We start from the raw sequence: 17,389 nt of genomic DNA on the forward strand, positions 1-17,389 counted from the left end.
GTTGAAATTTGTTCTCAGAGAAATGTGTTAATAGGAGACAGTAACAAGTAGATAGATAACTATATTCCATAAATTAGAAAATCAGCACAAACACATTCTAAATGAAACAAACAAAAGAGTTACAATCATGAAGGCAAATTCAAATTGGAAAGTTTCTTTCCAAACACATTCTAGTCTTTTCTATCAACTGCAGAATATTTAAGACCCCACACTCAATTACATCACAACATTGTTTATTATGTGAATTTTTTACAATACAAACAAAAAAATACAGAAATGCAATATATGAATACAGCTAAATGCAGAATGGTGACTTTTTTTTTCTTTTCAAGAGGCCATGATTCCCATTTCTAGTAAAATTAAAGAGACTGCACATAGGTAGAAATAGGTTGGTTGTTAGCTTCACAATTTTGCCTAGAAATGATCTATAAATGCATTTTCCCCCCTGCTACTTACCATAAAGTGTAAAAAGGGAATTAAAGGAAAGTTTCCTTGTTGGTTCCTATCATATGAAAGATGCTATATTCTATTTTTTAGCAGGGCCAATATATGGAAAATACCTAAATTAAATGTTATTACAAAAATGAAGCAGTAATGAGATTCTGGCTAAAGAGGGTACTAAATGAGAATAATATATATTTAAAGAATTCAAAACAAACAAAAAAAAAAGGTTGTTATAAAAAAAGCTCTAGGTGCATTGTAAGCATATAGGTTTTTTTTTCCATGTGTATTTTTAAACAATGGAAGTGTCAAAAAATAGGGTCAACTGTGTTAGACTAAATTACATTATTGTATACGCTGCATTGAATGGAACCTCTGTATTATAATTATCATAAAGAAGCATAGTTTGCATCATATTATGGCAATTTATCCTCAATGAAACCTTTCAGAGTCCTTTTATTTTGGAATATCCTGTAAACAATCAAACCACCAGAACATGATTGTACAACAGTAAAATGTTTTCTTGCATTAAATTGAAGACATCTGTTTAATAAAAAAAAGAAAATGTAGGAAAGGTACTTAGAGCTGTTAGTTTCTAAGTACACAACAACCCTAGACAATTCAAGGCATCTTAATCTCCATCAAGAACAAAAAAATAATAATAATAATTTTTGTCATGCTGTTAAATCCATCATTAAGGATAAAACCGGTGCAAATTGGTCAAACGGATCCAACAAACACTGATGTCCAAGCTGGCATATTGGCAACTAATACGTAACTGGTGGTCAATAGAGGGTTTAAAAGATCTTCCCTTTCTTCTTGTTCTTTTCCAAGGTTCTAAATGAGTGAACGAAAACAATCAAAATGAGTAACTACTTTATAAACATAGATAACATATGATACCAATAGCTAAACCAACTACAACTGTGTTGGATTTTCAATTGTGTTACATTTTTATTTTAAAATTAGAAGATTTAGAAGTTAACAATAAGGACAATGCTAATCTATAATACTTTCTCGGACAAATATTTGACAAAATTCCAAGACAAACAGTAAGAAATATGACAAAAACCCATTTTTTACACAAAAAAATTTTTCCTAAAGGAAATAGTACAAATCAAAAAAGGTCAACTGACATCAAGTAAGGTATCCTTTTCTCCGACAGCCATCTGCATTCTGAAATGCTCTTTTTTCACAGATAAATTTTCATCTTTCTTAAGGGAAAAGTTAATAGACGCATAGTGTTACAGAACAAATGTCTAAACCTGAAAACGTTTAGCAGTGAGGGTAAACTGCAGAATCCTTACAGGGATGCAACTTTTCAGTTTTAAATGGGACTAATGAGGAAAAGAAGACAAAGTACAAAGACTACCCGATTTTTGAGTAAATTAAGAGTGAGTAACTAGCTGCATTAGAAACTAGGTATCTAAAACTTTATCTTAATGAAATAATCCAACACAATAAAAATATACCTCTAAATGTAAAGAGAACATTGCAGCAATGCTCTCTGTTTGCCAAAAACTACACATAACCATTATGTCCAATATTTGACAGGAAGAGGTAAACAACTAATTATGGTGAGTCACCTGAAGAGAATGTTGTGAAGGTACTAAATTATAATTATGAAGATTATTAAGTCACGAAAATGTTTACAGTGGAAAAAATACTGTTATAATAGTGTGTATCAATCTATATAAAATATTCATCTGTGAAAATAATTTGTGCTTGGGATGTATGATAATGGACAATGTCTTAAAATATTAATGTTTTTAAAATAAATAGGAAAATAATTATTTAAAGCTAATACACATATTTCTTGGGAATCTGACATTAGATACCTTGAAGAGTTCTGTTGTTCTAAAATACGTTGTTGGGCTTCCCAGTTTGCTTTCTCATCTTCAAATTGACGACGTTTTTCCTCTAATTCTTTGTGCTGTGCTTCCAAATTCTTTTTCATTTGCTCATGGCGCCGTTGGAGCTAGTTCAGAACACAATACATAAAAGAAAACTGTCTGAGAAATCAGAAATACATTTCATCCGAGCAGTCTAATGTTAAAAGCTGAGCATTCAGTTCTTATGCTATAAATTCAGAGTACCACGTGGAAAGCACTGTCTAAAAGTCTTCTTTCTATAGGACTTACTACCCAAAATGCCAGTGACCAAAGAGAATAATCTTGGGAAACAAGGGGTTAAAAAAAAGTACACTAAGCTACAGTTGTGTAGCACTTTATAATGGGCATACTCATATCTTTATCATCTCATTATTCCTTACTCACAAACACATAGGAAGCTGGGCAGAGGAGACACCACTGTTCCTACTCCTAGAGCAGCAAACAGTCACAGCTGCAGCGTCTATGTCACTTGCCCAAAGTCATTAGCCAAAAGCGGCAGAACCAAGATCTGAACCTGTCTCATAATTCCAAGTTTAAGAAAGCGAGACAAGTGAAAAGAAAGCAAATAGGTAAGAATATAAGAGTTACAAGATGAGGCGATAAGGTCCCTGGATTCTTATAAAGCAGTAGTTCTCAAATGTCAGTCTTCGTATGAACCACCTAAACGCTTGTTAAAAATAAGAGAATCCTGGACCTAACCAGACATATTGGATTAGAATTTCTGGGTTTTTAAGTCTAGAAATCCACCCTTTCAACAAGCCCCCATGATTCTGAAACAGATAATTCTTTCTCTATTGACAATTAATGCTGAAAAGAATGCTGGCTGAAAGATAAAAACCACGCATGCAAAGTAACTGTAGAAACAAAGAGTTTATCTAATGGTTCATGACATAGTCCATTTAGGCACTAGTCAATCCATTTCTGTGGAAAACAATCAAGCAAAAAATAAACAAATAAATCTAACTAACTACATCAAATAACTTAACAACTATTTATTAAATAAAAACTTTCAGATGTCCAGGAATTATGTTCGTTAAAGACTGTATTACATCAATGAGTTAACATCTTGAATTTGGATTATAATTTTGCATACAATCTGTTTTCTTCGTTACTTCATAAACCCACAAAAAGTGATTTCATATTCATTTCTATTCCAAATATTTCATGCAGTTCCTACAAAACGAAACCATCTAAGATATATTTAAGCAAATATGAATCAAATTTGAAGTAACATTTTCCTGATGATAGCAAACACATTACTAAGAAAATATCAAAAAATAGGAACACAGGGAAATGCCTTTAGTTATTAAAAAGAGAAAATGGAAGGGAATTATATACACACAATCCAGCATAGTTACTTTTGAGGAAGAGAGAGAGGGATACACTAGGGGAGAGAAACACAGCTGCCTCAAATGAACTGATGCCTTCTTTTTTAAACGGGGCTGTAGGTTTACAAGTGTTCATCACTCTTTATCTGTACCTTTCTATCACATATACATTTTCTTTTGTGTTAACTGCATGTAGGTTAAAAGTGCAGGTCACAATCCTTTACTTTCTAGAAATTCTTAGGGTTAGATGTATTACATAGTTCAGAATTTTTCAGATTTCTGAAAGCCAATTCCACTTAGAAAGGTCTACTTACTATATTTACAAACCAACACCTGGGCTGTCTAAGGTAGCACCTATATTCAAACACATTCTTGATTTTTGTAGCAAAGTATATAAATATTCACATCAAGTGGGGGTAAAACTGTTAGTTCTGTTTCTGACTTTGCAGTTTTCAGAGCTTTTAAAGATTCGAAATTGTGGATACATGACTGTAGACTTGTCTAGGATTAAGAGTACAGTTAAGTGCATTAAAATAATGACTAAGTCATGCAGCACTGACGAAGTCAATTTATCTTTCCTCTCATGTAAAAAATGGAAATGGGACAATAATATCCCACCTTGTAGGGCTGTGGTGTGGACTAAACATCATCTATGAAAGATGCTTAGTACTGTGCCTAATACACTGTGCTGCAAGATATTAGCAGCTATGCCTCAAATAAATATATCTAGCACTTGAGAAAACAATATTATACAAGGTTAAATAGACTTCATATTTATATACTTATATGGCTCACAGAATTAGGGGAAACTTGGCTCACCTTGCTTTACAGTTTCTTTCAATGCTAATAAAGACTATTCTTCAAAGAGTAGTTAAGTGTTACAAAATTCTGTTTTCACCATTCACAGTAATCATAAAAACTCTCAAAGGTTCTAAATCTACAGTATCATAATTGCTTATGACATTTACTCTTAGGAGGAGACCCTAAAATATGTCTGTTCTAAATGTAAATTCAACTCCTTTTAGATTTTCATCGAAACCTAAGTGTGGAAATAATGCACACTTGATTACTCCTGTTTTTATTTACTTTCTGATAGGGATTTTCCAGATTACTTATTAACTGGTGAAGGGGCAGAGACTCAAATGGATAGATTTAATAAAAACCTAATTAATTAAAAAAAAACTTAATCTCCTAAATGTCATCTTAATAACAGGTACCCAAGATACTAGTTCTGCAGAATTGGCAATCTTAAACCTGGAGGAGTTATTCTATATCCCCACTGAATTAAACACATATTATAAATGTAACAGTAGAGGAAGTAACTTTTTTTGTGATAAGAGATTACATGAAAAGCTCAGTAATTTAACAGAAATCTAATGTGGAATAAAAACACTTCCTCAAAATTACTGAATACTCTGCATTCTGTCTATTCAATGGATTAGAGTACTTTTGTCGTACTACTAAAGTATGACTAAACATATATTTAGTCAAAGAAAGCTTATGTATTTTATGTAGTAATTAATTACAAAAGCAAAGAGACCAACTGTAAGATGTAACAAACTAAATCTGAGTCTCTTCTTAATGTTTAAATACAAATATTATTATATTAGTGGATCCACATTTAATCACTGAATTTTATTAAAAGTAATTTTTTAAGTATTTCATATTGTATGACTGATTCATGTTGATGTATGGCAGAAACACAATACTGTAAAGCAATTATCTTCCAATTAAACATTTTTTTAAAGTATTTCACATTAATATTTAAATATTTAAATATTATCCTACATATTTAAAAGTAATTTTCAGCACAATGATAATAAATCTATGCTGAGAAAACATCATACTGAAATTGCTGATTTGTGTTTACCTATAGTTTCTTCTACTGCTCTTGGACATCAAGCCAAATACTTATTCTATGCTGCTACTGCTGCTAAGTCACTTTAGTCATGTCCGACTCTGTGCGACCCCATAGATGGCAGCCCACCAGGCTCCTCTGTCCCTGGGATTCTCCAGGCAAGAATACTGGAGTGGGTTGCCATTTCCTTCTCCATAGATTTTTGTGTTAAGTGTATATTTTCTCCATCTTTTATTTCTTATCACTTACAGATGGATATGTCTTCATGATCTTTTTGATTAATAGAAACTAAATATACGCTTCAACATGTAGACGGATTCTAAGGTGGTAGAACAGCTTGCTGGAATGCTTTGTCACGACCCTACTTGATTTTTGCAACAATGGAATTACACTGACACTAGGGTTACATAAGGCCCAACTCATTTACAAAAATCACATTCCTTCATTTCTTCCTCTTTGTCTGTAATTTATCACAGCATGCCCATAGTTTAATTAGGGTTCTTTCTTTCTCCATTCATATGCAAGTAAGTCTGGTCGATTATTACTATCCTAAAGCTACTTTTTACTCTTGTATCTACCCAAAACTTTGTTACTTTCTTATACCAACTATATGGAAAGGCTTAAAATTTCATTTCTCATAATTTGTTAACTATAGCTAATAAAATTTACTTTCGATATTCTACTATGTCTTCCTACCAAGTATACTTATATCTAAACACATTATTAAAATATATATTATTGTACACATAATGCTTGCTTTCATTTCTCTTTTAAATTATATTAGCATATTGACTTCCCAGGTGGCTCAGAGGTAAAGACTCTGCCTGCCAATGCAGGAGTCAAGGAGATGAGGGTTCAATCCCTGGGTTTGGAAGCTCCCTTGGGGGAGGAAATAGCAACCCAGTCCAACATTCTCGTCTGGGAAACCCCACAGACAGAGGAGCCTGGCAGGCTACAATCCATGGGGTTGCAAAGAGTTCGACTGAACACACACACAATTTGCATATTACATGTGAAAAAAATCTATAGAATGGTTACATTATCTATGAATTTTATTTACAACATTATTTTGAAAAGGAGTATTTTGTCAAAGGTGAAAATATATGGTTAATTACCTCAGCTTCAGAGTCCTTCAGTTTTTGAACTTTTTCTTTGACCTTCATCTCAAACACCTGTTCCATCTCCATCTCCATCTTCTTCATTTTAGCTACATGTTCCCTTCTTTCTTCTTCCATTTGTGCAAGAGGGCTCCTGTTATGAACATCAAAGACAATCTTTAAATGTCTAAAAATGAAAAGTGTAATACAAAACTCTGAAACAGTGATGAAAACAAATGAGCTGCTGTATGCCATTACTAAATTCTCTGCTTTCTGTTTTTTGAAAACAAGCTTCAAAATAAGCTTTTAATTATTCTGACACCACCTTAAATAACACGGAACACAGATTTGAAGTTTTATGTATGAACATATGAAAAAATTCTTCAGAAACTTTTAATATTTATAAATATTTACAATCTAGAACTTCCTTCCATGAAGTTTCATAACTTGAAGCCTCCCTAAACCTAATGCATATCAAATCTAAAGAAAGCACATAAAACAGACTATAGAAGGAAAATGGAAAAGACACATTCCCTAAATACATTCTCAAAAAGAAAAACTAGAAGAAAATTAATTTCTAAGCAAAATTTTAATATGAAAAATGGTATTGAACTAATGAAGGAGGAGGAGGGAGGGAGGCAGAAAAAGAGAGTATCAGAAGCAAATGAATATCCTGATATTTCTGAAATGCCAGAAAACAGAAATTAAAAAGTAGTCCACTATATTCAAGTTCACAGACTCAAATCTCTACACAGTGTTTTCCAAAATTTTCTGTTGAAAAATACTACAAATATGCTTTATGTGAAGGTTAGTATACTTATAGAGAAAAGAGAATGGCAAAGTATCAGTAACCTACTACAGTCCCAGAGAAGAAAGAAAAGTGGGCTCTGTGGCCTTCAGGATCTCTAAAAACCTATTCACGTACACTGGGACAGATTAAAAGAGGCAGGCCCTTGTCTTACTTTGTTGATAAAACACGTATATTATGCTTCCACAAAAACAAGCTTTGACCATTTAATTGCAAACCTAAATGAATAAAGTGGTTAAAAAAGTTAAATTATGGTTTAAAAACAAAATCAGGCTCTGTATTCCATCTATAACTTCAAGGCTAGTCACTTTGATCTTGATTTGACACACTCTGATTATGGTGACTTCTCTCCTTATGAGGCTGAATATTTCTGACCATCATAGCACTATTCTTCCCTATCAAGGAGGAGAACAAGAGACCGAGATGGAATATATTAAATTAACAACAGGACAGAAGAACACTGCCTACTGATTTTTCTTAGCAAAAAGAAAAGACAAAAATGTGATGTACCATTGTGACCAAGAGGATTTGTTTTTGCAATTAGTGTAAATTAGAACAAAATGTTACTTAACTAAAGGATATTTTTTCATCAAAAGAACAAACCTGCAGTATGTTTTAATAATTAAACAATTAATCAGGAGTTCTGAAAATGAAAATAAACCAAACATTAACTTAGGAGAATCAACATTCAAAAAGCTAGGTAAACTGGAATAAATTTTAAAGTGTAAATATCATTATTTCACTAAAAGCTGATATATTTATGGCAGGTATTTTTAATATAGGGGCCTCAAATCTCTTGGGCAGAGTGTCAACGAAGTCCTGAAATCACACAACAAACGTGTGTGCTTGTGTTGTGTGTTCACACAAGCATTTTTTCTAGTAAGGGTCCAAAGCTTTTGTTTGATTTCTATAAAGCTCACTTCTGCCCTTCCCCAAAACATTTTTAGACTCTAGGAAAAAAATATTCTTAAAAATGATTTTTGAATTGGCCATCTTAAATAACTGAATATGTTAAGCAATTTAAGATTATCCAACAACACTGATGCAACTCGAAAATATATTGTAAACATTAAATAAATTATAACACTAGAATTTAAAAAATAATTAAAATTCAGATGGAATTGTGATTTTAAAATTAAATATATATTCCCACTAATAATAACCTATCTATAAAATACTCTTTAATTTCATCCTTGGGAGGAATAAACCAATCCATATAAATGTAAAGAATCTGTAGTATACTTTGCACATGAAAAGGCTACCTACCACCTTACTAAGAGTGGAACACTGTCACCTAAATTATCATTTAAATAACTCTTGGAGGAAAACAGAAGATTGTAGAGCTTTGATGTTTTAAAATTTGTTTTTAAATATTAAAAATCTTTACATACTAAAACTGCTTATGTCTTTGGAAAAACAAATGAAATGTCTTCAAGTGTGCCATATCTAAAAGAATAAAAAGCAGAGACTTAGCACACATAAATGGAAAAGAAAAAGGTAACCCTCTCCAGTATTCTTGCCTGGGAAATCTCATGGACAGAAGAGCCTGGAGGGCTACAGTCCATGTGGTCACAGAAGTGGGACGTAACTTAGTGCCTAAACAACAACAAAACACACTTAGAATAAACCAAAATAAAAGTAGCAATTAAAAGCAAATCCACAGATTAAAGGGGCTCAGCTGGTAAAGAATCGACCTGCAATGCAGGAGACCTGGGTTCAATCCCTGGGTTGGGCTGATCCCCTGGAGAAGGGAAAGGCTACCCACTCCAGTATCGTGGCCTGGAGAACTCCATGGACTGTATAGTCTGTGGGGTCACAAACAGTCGGACACAACTGAGCGACTTTCACTTTCACGTTCCTAAAACAAAAGTTATGGCCAAATTTGTTGAAGATAGTTAATTTCTTTTCCAAATTCTGTTAATAATCCCTATACCAAATCATTATGAAAGTAAATATGCTATGCAACTATCTCCTGACAGTCTTCAAATTTCTAAACCTATTTAACATATGCATACTTTCAAAGAGATGCTAAATATTTCACACTTGTACTTTCTGTCTTTCAGCCTTGTAAAAATACTTGCCTCCTAACCAAGAGTGATATTCCAGTATTATAAGAAAATGGTCACACATATAAAAAATTAACTTTTTGAAGACTCTTACCAGTCAAAATGATTTTATAAATCTGTTAAATTAATTAGCATCTCAATTCTAGTCATCTTTATTAAAGTGCTAGTTAGAAAACCGTAATACAAAAATGTGTTTATAATGTAGAAAACAGGAAAAAGGATAACTTTTTGTCATCACATTTTTTCAAATGAAACTTTATTAGATAGCTAGAAAAAACATTTAAATTATTTCATTGTCTACCCATTTTTTAATGAAAACGCTTGCTGCCACACATAAACAAGCTAAAGCTTATAAACTTAAGCTTGTCAGAGAAATTCAACGTAACTCAACCCAAAAAAAGACCCGGTAAAAGTTTTTTTAAAAAACAGGTCAACATAACCTGAGCATCATATTAAATCCTCAAAGATGCAACTTAGCTTCTTTTAGGGATCTTTTCAAGGGGATCCTGAAAAACGACTTACCCTTTTCATGTGACCAATAACAGAATCACAGCAAAGACCACATTTAAGGCTGACCTAAGACCCTACTGTGGTTGTGTTATACGACCTACATTTTGGTCATATAAATGTATAAATGCTCAAATGTATTACATTTTGAGTATAACAAAAAGACAACCAAAGTTCATTTAAATTATATGTGGTCTTTCCTGAAGAACTCTTTAAGCAAGTACATTTACTACTTGTGCTTCTTAGTTTGGTGGTTTGGTAGGTCACTAGGTATACAAACATGTAGCAATTGTCATTTTCCAAAAGAATTTCAGTTAAATTAAGGATTTCTAAGAGCAACAAAATTTTCAAGCATTTTGGGAAACAATAGTTACCAACATTTTATTTTGCCAAGTGACAGTGTTAAAACTAAACATAAATAAAATAATACCATCATATTTTCATGAAAGGACACATGAATAAAAGATGTAATTTAAAAAGGGGGGGGATTTCAGAAAACTGTCTTTATATATCTTTACATCAATGAAAACTTTGTCATGTACCAAAAGAGTTACGAGGATTACCCTTTGAAAACCTGTATTTTCAGTCATTTCTATGAATTCAGTTATTGATAAAGATGGAAAAGGCTATAGAAAACAAAGATAAAATTAACATATGGGAAAAAGGTAACCACAACTTAACCATCTCAATAAAGCAAAACAAATATAGAAATAGAGGGAATCACACAAGTTTTTGGCTTCCCTGGGCATGTTAGTTATGTTTATACTATACTTTATTACATGTGCAATAGCATTATGTCTAAAAAAAAACAATGTATGAAAAAGTAAAAGTGTTAGTCACTCGGTTGTATCCAACTCTTTGTGACCCATGGACTGTAGCCCACCAGGCTCCTCTGTGGAATTCTCCAGGCAAGAATACTGGAGTGGGTAACCATTCCCTTCTCCAGGAGACATTCCCAACACAGGGATCAAACCTGAGACTCCTGCAATGCAGGCAGATTCTTTACCATCTGAGCCACTAGGGAAGCCCATAAAGAACACTATTCCAATTTTCTATTGAGTAGCCAAGAGGAATTTGATGGCAATGAAATAATATGATTTTTTACTAAATAAATAATACCATTCCTGGAAGAATCGATGTATACTTACTTAGTAAGTTGCCCTTTATTCTTGTTATTATCAACTCCATTGTAAGTCACAGCTGCCAGTTTTCTGCTCCGGTAGTTCTCATAGTGTACATTATTAGTGACATCTTTCAAGTCCTGCATATGTGTTCTGTCATAAATAAAAGACACATAAAGAATTTGCTTCTATTAAAAAAGCTTTGGTGTAAATTCAAACTTTTAGCAAACAAAAAATTCAGATTTGAAACTTTTCAAGGAAGACACTTGTGAGACACTTCACTTACATGTAAGGGAGAGCAAGATACAAAATGAGCTAACTTGACATTAATGGAAATATAAGTTCCAAATTAAAGTTTAGAAGCCATAAATTCTCTCAAAGCAGTTACTAAAGAATGACATTGCCAGAGAAGAGTATTTACCTTTATAGTATATAATTTTATTTTACTAGAGAAGGAAAGGTAGATTAGTTCCTACTGAAGTTCACAAACCTAAAAGAAGTTGCTTTCCCTAATATTTCCTTAATATTACTAATATTTGAGTTTTTATTCAGGTTAATATATAGGAATACACAGATTACACATCAAGTTGGCTTCAAACTGTGAAATTTTAATTTTGAATAAATTCCTGTTTATTCCAATTGTCCTGTAAATGTGGTATTTTGGTTAAATCAATGTCTGCTCATAGCAGACATTATCTATGATACATAAAATCAATGTATAGGAGATACCTATACATGAAACAATTTTACCATTCCCTAGTGTTTCAAGATGCTAAAAGACTCCTGTGAGCTGCTTTATTGTATCCTTTACCAATGCAATGTTCTTGGATGTACATGGTGTGGCAGTACTCTGTATCATTTTATCTTCCTTTTTGCCATCATTCATTCCTGCACTTCTAATCCCCTATCTTTCATCTCCACCACTTTACCAAAACTCCCTTATGAGAGACAAACATAAAGGTGTTAGTCTGTTTTTATTCTGATAGCCAAGAAACATTTACTATTACTTTTCCCTTTTGTGATGGCCAATTACTATGATTCATTCTCTATGGGACATTTTTTTGCAGTTCTCTGATAGTTTACTCCTCCTATTTCTAAGAGTGGGTTTTCCACAAGCCTCATTGTCCTTTATAACTCTGCCCTTTGATGAATATATGCCCCTTGATGAATATACACTTTCCATGGGCACTGGAGTTATCTAAAGCTCTATCCCTCTCTACTTCTGTCAAGTCAGACAGTTTCTTACTCCGAGCATATCCAAACTTCAAACTCTCAAACTTCAGAGTTCTTCCATTCTGCTTTGGGAGCTCTCCTGGCAGACTTGAAGTCAAGCCCCTCTAACCCAAGACCACCTTCTCCCTGGCTGCCAGTCTTTAATGGTACCAGTATATGTGATAGGTGACAGCATATAACCTCTTCAACTATACTGTAAACATCCCCTTTTACAAAAAACGTGCCATCACCTTTTGCACTCTTGACACAGAGCATATAATGGGCCCTGGAAAAAACTGATTTGGAGCTGAGATATGATAAACATTGCTGATTTTCTAGGACATATTACTGTTTTCAATTTCTCTACGTAGAGAATAATAAAAACAAATAACCGTGCCAGTATAAAACAATCTTTTTGTAATTTTAAATATCATATATTACCTCATCAATGCATCATTAAAAAATCATTAAAGGACCTGAGTTAAAGTACTTAGTAGCTGAAATACAAGATATATAAAATAAGGTGGACTTATTAACTAGCCTTAAACTATTTTCATTAATGTCACTGAACACTTTAGATGAAAGATTTTTCCCTTTCACTAAAATAACCTTTTTTATGATTACTTGGTTCTGGTATTTTTCAGGTTATAAAAGTCTCTATTTCCACTTGATTAAAGACGTTTTACTTTACTCTTAAAAATCAACTCATTCTTCCACACTTAAAATAATTAGTAATATAGTTTTCTCCACAGTTTCTTGAATTTATCTTTTCCATTTCTAATTGCTGATACTATACCATTCTCTTCTCTCCTTTTGTTTTCCTTCTCTATTTGATTTTGGCACTGTCTATTGCCACATCCTGAAATTATTTTTATCAAGTTTTCCTCTTTTCCATTGTCTGCCTTGCTTTGCCTGCAACAGTCAGTTCTCTAAATTAGCAAAATGACATAGCTTTGAACTTGTGTCTTTCTTGGAAGCAACCACTACTTTAACCACACTGACTTTAACCTGCAGGATTTCACTTATTTGGAACTCATAGACATATGGAATATTGGTATTGATATTTCCTTCAAGTATTTATTAAATATCTACTAGTTGCCTTTATCATAAAGACATGAGCTAACATATACCTTACCTCTCCTCTGAACTTAGAAGGAAAAGCAATAAAGTAAAATATTCCTAAACTTATTTTCAAAGTGTATTTATCAAGGATGTTTTACATGTTTCAAAGACTATAAATGAAAAATTATGTTAAGAGGCAAAGCATCTAGCAAAGTGTAAGTGAACATTTAAGCCTTAGGAAAGAAAAAACAAGTGTGCTAAAACAAATTTAACAAATAAACGAAATTTTTATTAAGCAAAATTGCATAACCATCTACCTCAAGAAGTTGAAGACAATATCTTCACTCTACTTGATAAAAAAGTTAAGTAGGATCACTCCCAATCCCACATATAAACATCTGATGACTCTATTTATCTTAATCCATCTTAAGGCCAACTATTTTCATAAGTCCTTCTCTACCTGGTTCCGCTCCATGAAAATATACCACTTAATACTTACTCTGAATTTCTTTAATACATGTAAACATACACAGCATATCTACTTATATATATTATATACATAAATTATGTAATATTATGTAATTTTAGAATTTTTAATATTTCCACACATGTATGATTGTCTTGTTGCTTCCCTGTAAGAATGGTCCATTTGCTTGTAATGCCTGTATACTACGCAGTCCCACTCATCAGGGAGAAGGCTGCATACCTTCAAATGTTCAAAGTCTGGCTACTAACTAGCTTCCCTTTCCATAGTATTTTATGTACATAGGGAATTATTGATTGCATATATAAAAAACACATAAGACAAAGTTAAAGATTATCATTGCTTCAAGCACTAGGTAAGTAGCATAGATTTAAAATTGAGAATAATAATAAAATCAGAGGGCATACACTGGCAATTAATATTTATGAAACATTCTTTACATATATAAAATCATCAGAGATTATTAGTTCTTCTGAAGTCACATTTTCAAAATGGAAGAGAAAGCAAAGAGATTGTAATAGAACCTGAAGCATTGTTTTCTCAAAACCAAGGAAGATGAACATCCTTTCATGTGCATTTGCTCTTCTCCCACTGTGTGAGGCCTGGCAACCGCTGTGGCTGAATTAACACCATCATCTACTTTCTATCAGAGTATCTAGTCATGAGTTCTTTTGAGAAAAATCAATTACACAGCAATCTCAATTTCAACATTCACTCCCCTCTCTTGTATATTTCTTGAGGTAGCAGTTTGACTCAAATTTTCCCCCTCACTTTTAAGAATGATCTTGTTGTTCCATGATTTCCAATTATCATCAATATTCCTGTTACTTTCACATAGCTAAAGAAATTCTTGTATACTGGGAAAAATGGAGAGTAGTATAAAAATGAAGAGACATCAACCTAAGATGGACATCTAAAACTGGAGGCTGAAAAGAACAGTATGTATTGAGGGTCTGGAGAAGCAAGCATGATGAAAGAGGAAAAAAAGAGCAAAAGGGTATGAAATAGCATGAGGAAGGAATTTATCTCAACATGAAAACAATGAGGTTCATTTTGATCCTCTTTTTGTTCCTTATCTCTGGATCTTTTCAACTTTTTCTTCAGAATTTCCTCTCTGCTGTTAATTTTCTAATTCAGGTCCTGGTTCCTCTAATCAGAATTAACTCACTGTCCTGTTTTCACATGCTTTCCTTCTCTTTCATCAGATGTACAAGGTACAATTTAGGACTAATGTTTTTCCTAAAAACATTAGGAGAAAAAAAAATGCTCCACTCACCAGCTACTAAGCTCTGTATCTTTTAAATATTTGAAGTCCAGCTTCTGACCTAAAACTTAAGTCTTCTCTTCCAGTTTCCACGAGCTTTTCACATTAAAGAGGAGCAAAAGCCTATTCCTGTCTACTTCCATATTTCTTTCAGTATTAAACCACAACACAAAGTACAATGATTGAAAGACCCACTTTCCTATATATTTCTAGTCACACAGCCTGTTTTGTATTTTTCCTCTAGAGTTTAAAACCTTAGCAAAGTGATCCAAATTTGTCTCTAGGCAGTGCTTGCTCCAGTGCTAGAATGAAGATACCAATTTAAATTAGATAAATTTATAGAAAACAAAAAACTAAATCTGAGACTAATTTTATTTAGGGAAAGAAAAATTTGTGTTATTTTCATCACTGCTTACACTTACCTTATCAACATATTTCTTAGAATTGTAAAATCACAATGTTCACCGTTTTCAACTACAAAAAAAAAAAAATCAGACCATATGTATTACTTCCACTAAACCCATTCTTTTCAAAGGAAACTGGGAGTTAACAATGAGAGAATATACAAAGTATTAGATATCTTAGGTCAGTGTTTCATTAAGACTTTAACACTGTAAAATAGTACTTAATGTTGGGGGTCAAGGGTGGGTGAGGAATCACTTTAGAAAAACCTCAAGTTAACCAAAATGAAAACTTAAGCCAAGAACTTCCAACGTTCTTTTTTTTTTTTTTTTAATGTATCACTAAAAGAACACTCTTGGAGGGGGATAACCTAAAACTAAATATACAAAGCAATTTCCTCTGTGCAGATTTCTAAGGTCTACACTAGTTTTAAAGTCTCAGCTCAGAAACTGAAGGTTACGTGGTGATGAAAAGAGCTGAGAGTGAGCACAGTATCTCTAGTTGGGAAAGTCACTTGTAAGAACATTAACTTGGAAAATATCCTAAAAATTATGTATGTTTTCAAAGTAATATCAACAAATTGTAATCATAACTCAATCTTCATTCCAAGTTACTATAACACTGAAGATTAAATATTAGTATAAACCAGTATAATGAACACAAATTTTGGGAAACATATCTAATGCCAAGAAGGTTTCCAAGAATTGACTCTATAACTAAGATTATATTGCTGTTTAAAACTTCTTAAAAAAATTAGTATAGAGGATCTCTTAATAACAAACTTTCTTGCTCTAAAGATGTGATGCCAAGAAGCTAACTTCTGCCCCCGAAGAAAGCAAAACACTAATGTTTTAATTGGGCTTCTGACAGCTGTTCTCATTCTTTAGGGTCCCAGACCCAATTGAGACTCAGATAAAAATGACAGGCCTTTTCTCCAAAACTGTTTTCAGATTCAGAAGGTTTATTAGATCCCTTGGAAGCAATTTTTGGGCCCCAGATAAAGAACCCCTGCACTGTAAGTGTGTTTTCAAACAAGAAAACAGGAATAGGCTTAATGGTGGGGCAGAGGTGGGAGGATGAATGCTGACAAATGGCTTCTAAAGTACTACAACATTAAGATTTAACATATACTTGCCTGACACAGCAGGACATAAGGTCTGAGAAACGTCAATGTATTTAATAAGGAGATGAGGCTCAACAAAACTGAATTCAGATCTCTGAAAATCTAGACTATATCAATGCAGTATGCATATTACACTACTTACTAAATACAAAGTTTTTATAACATTTGTGAGATCTTATAGAAAGCCATTCACTGAAGAAAACCTTACCTTCTGCAACACCCCAAGGATACTGCCTTCCTCTGACCCTTTTGCCATTAACTTCAATGATAGTATTACTACCTACCACAGCAAGAGGTAAACGGTCCTATAAAACAAAGTATTCTTGTTCAAATACATCTCTGTAGTCCTCACAAATTCAATAATAAAGAAGTTACATTACTCAGCAGGTAAGCAAAAAACATTATTACCCCAACAGTTTTTGCATTCACTTTTATAGGTCATTCAATTACTATTTAGTAAATTGCCATTGTATGACATTGTTACCAATGTAAACAATAAACAAAATTATACTTTCACTAAAATTTAAGAATATTAAGGCATATACTGATCAGATTGTTAAAGCATCATTCCAAAAAGAAGTGTTTCATACTGGAAAAATTTTAAAGGGTAAAAAACATATTGGCAGCTAGAAGGAAAAAATGAGACTTGTGGCTAGTTTGCCTACTTGATCATAAATCAACCTTAATAGCTCTAGAAGCAGAGAACGTTATTAATCAATGTATC

General features: G+C 32.8%; 1 protein-coding gene across 1 annotated transcript in view; it reads right to left on the reverse strand.

Moving 5' to 3' along the window:
* Window positions 1-216: 216 nt before the first annotated feature.
* Window positions 217-17,389, reverse strand: part of SEPTIN7 (septin 7) — a 54,788-nt gene continuing 37,615 nt past the window's right edge. The window contains exons 8-13 of the mRNA XM_061165379.1: window positions 16,874-16,970; window positions 15,563-15,614; window positions 11,146-11,271; window positions 6,635-6,770; window positions 2,280-2,419; window positions 217-1,278 (exon numbers count right to left, since the gene is read on the reverse strand). Coding sequence (XP_061021362.1) covers window positions 1,239-1,278; window positions 2,280-2,419; window positions 6,635-6,770; window positions 11,146-11,271; window positions 15,563-15,614; window positions 16,874-16,970 — 591 coding nt within the window. The 3' untranslated portion in view covers window positions 217-1,238. The remainder of the gene's footprint in view (window positions 1,279-2,279; window positions 2,420-6,634; window positions 6,771-11,145; window positions 11,272-15,562; window positions 15,615-16,873; window positions 16,971-17,389) is intronic.

This window comes from Dama dama, chromosome 18, assembly GCF_033118175.1.
Source record: "Dama dama isolate Ldn47 chromosome 18, ASM3311817v1, whole genome shotgun sequence".
In the NCBI taxonomy this organism is placed as follows: Eukaryota; Metazoa; Chordata; class Mammalia; order Artiodactyla; family Cervidae; genus Dama; species Dama dama.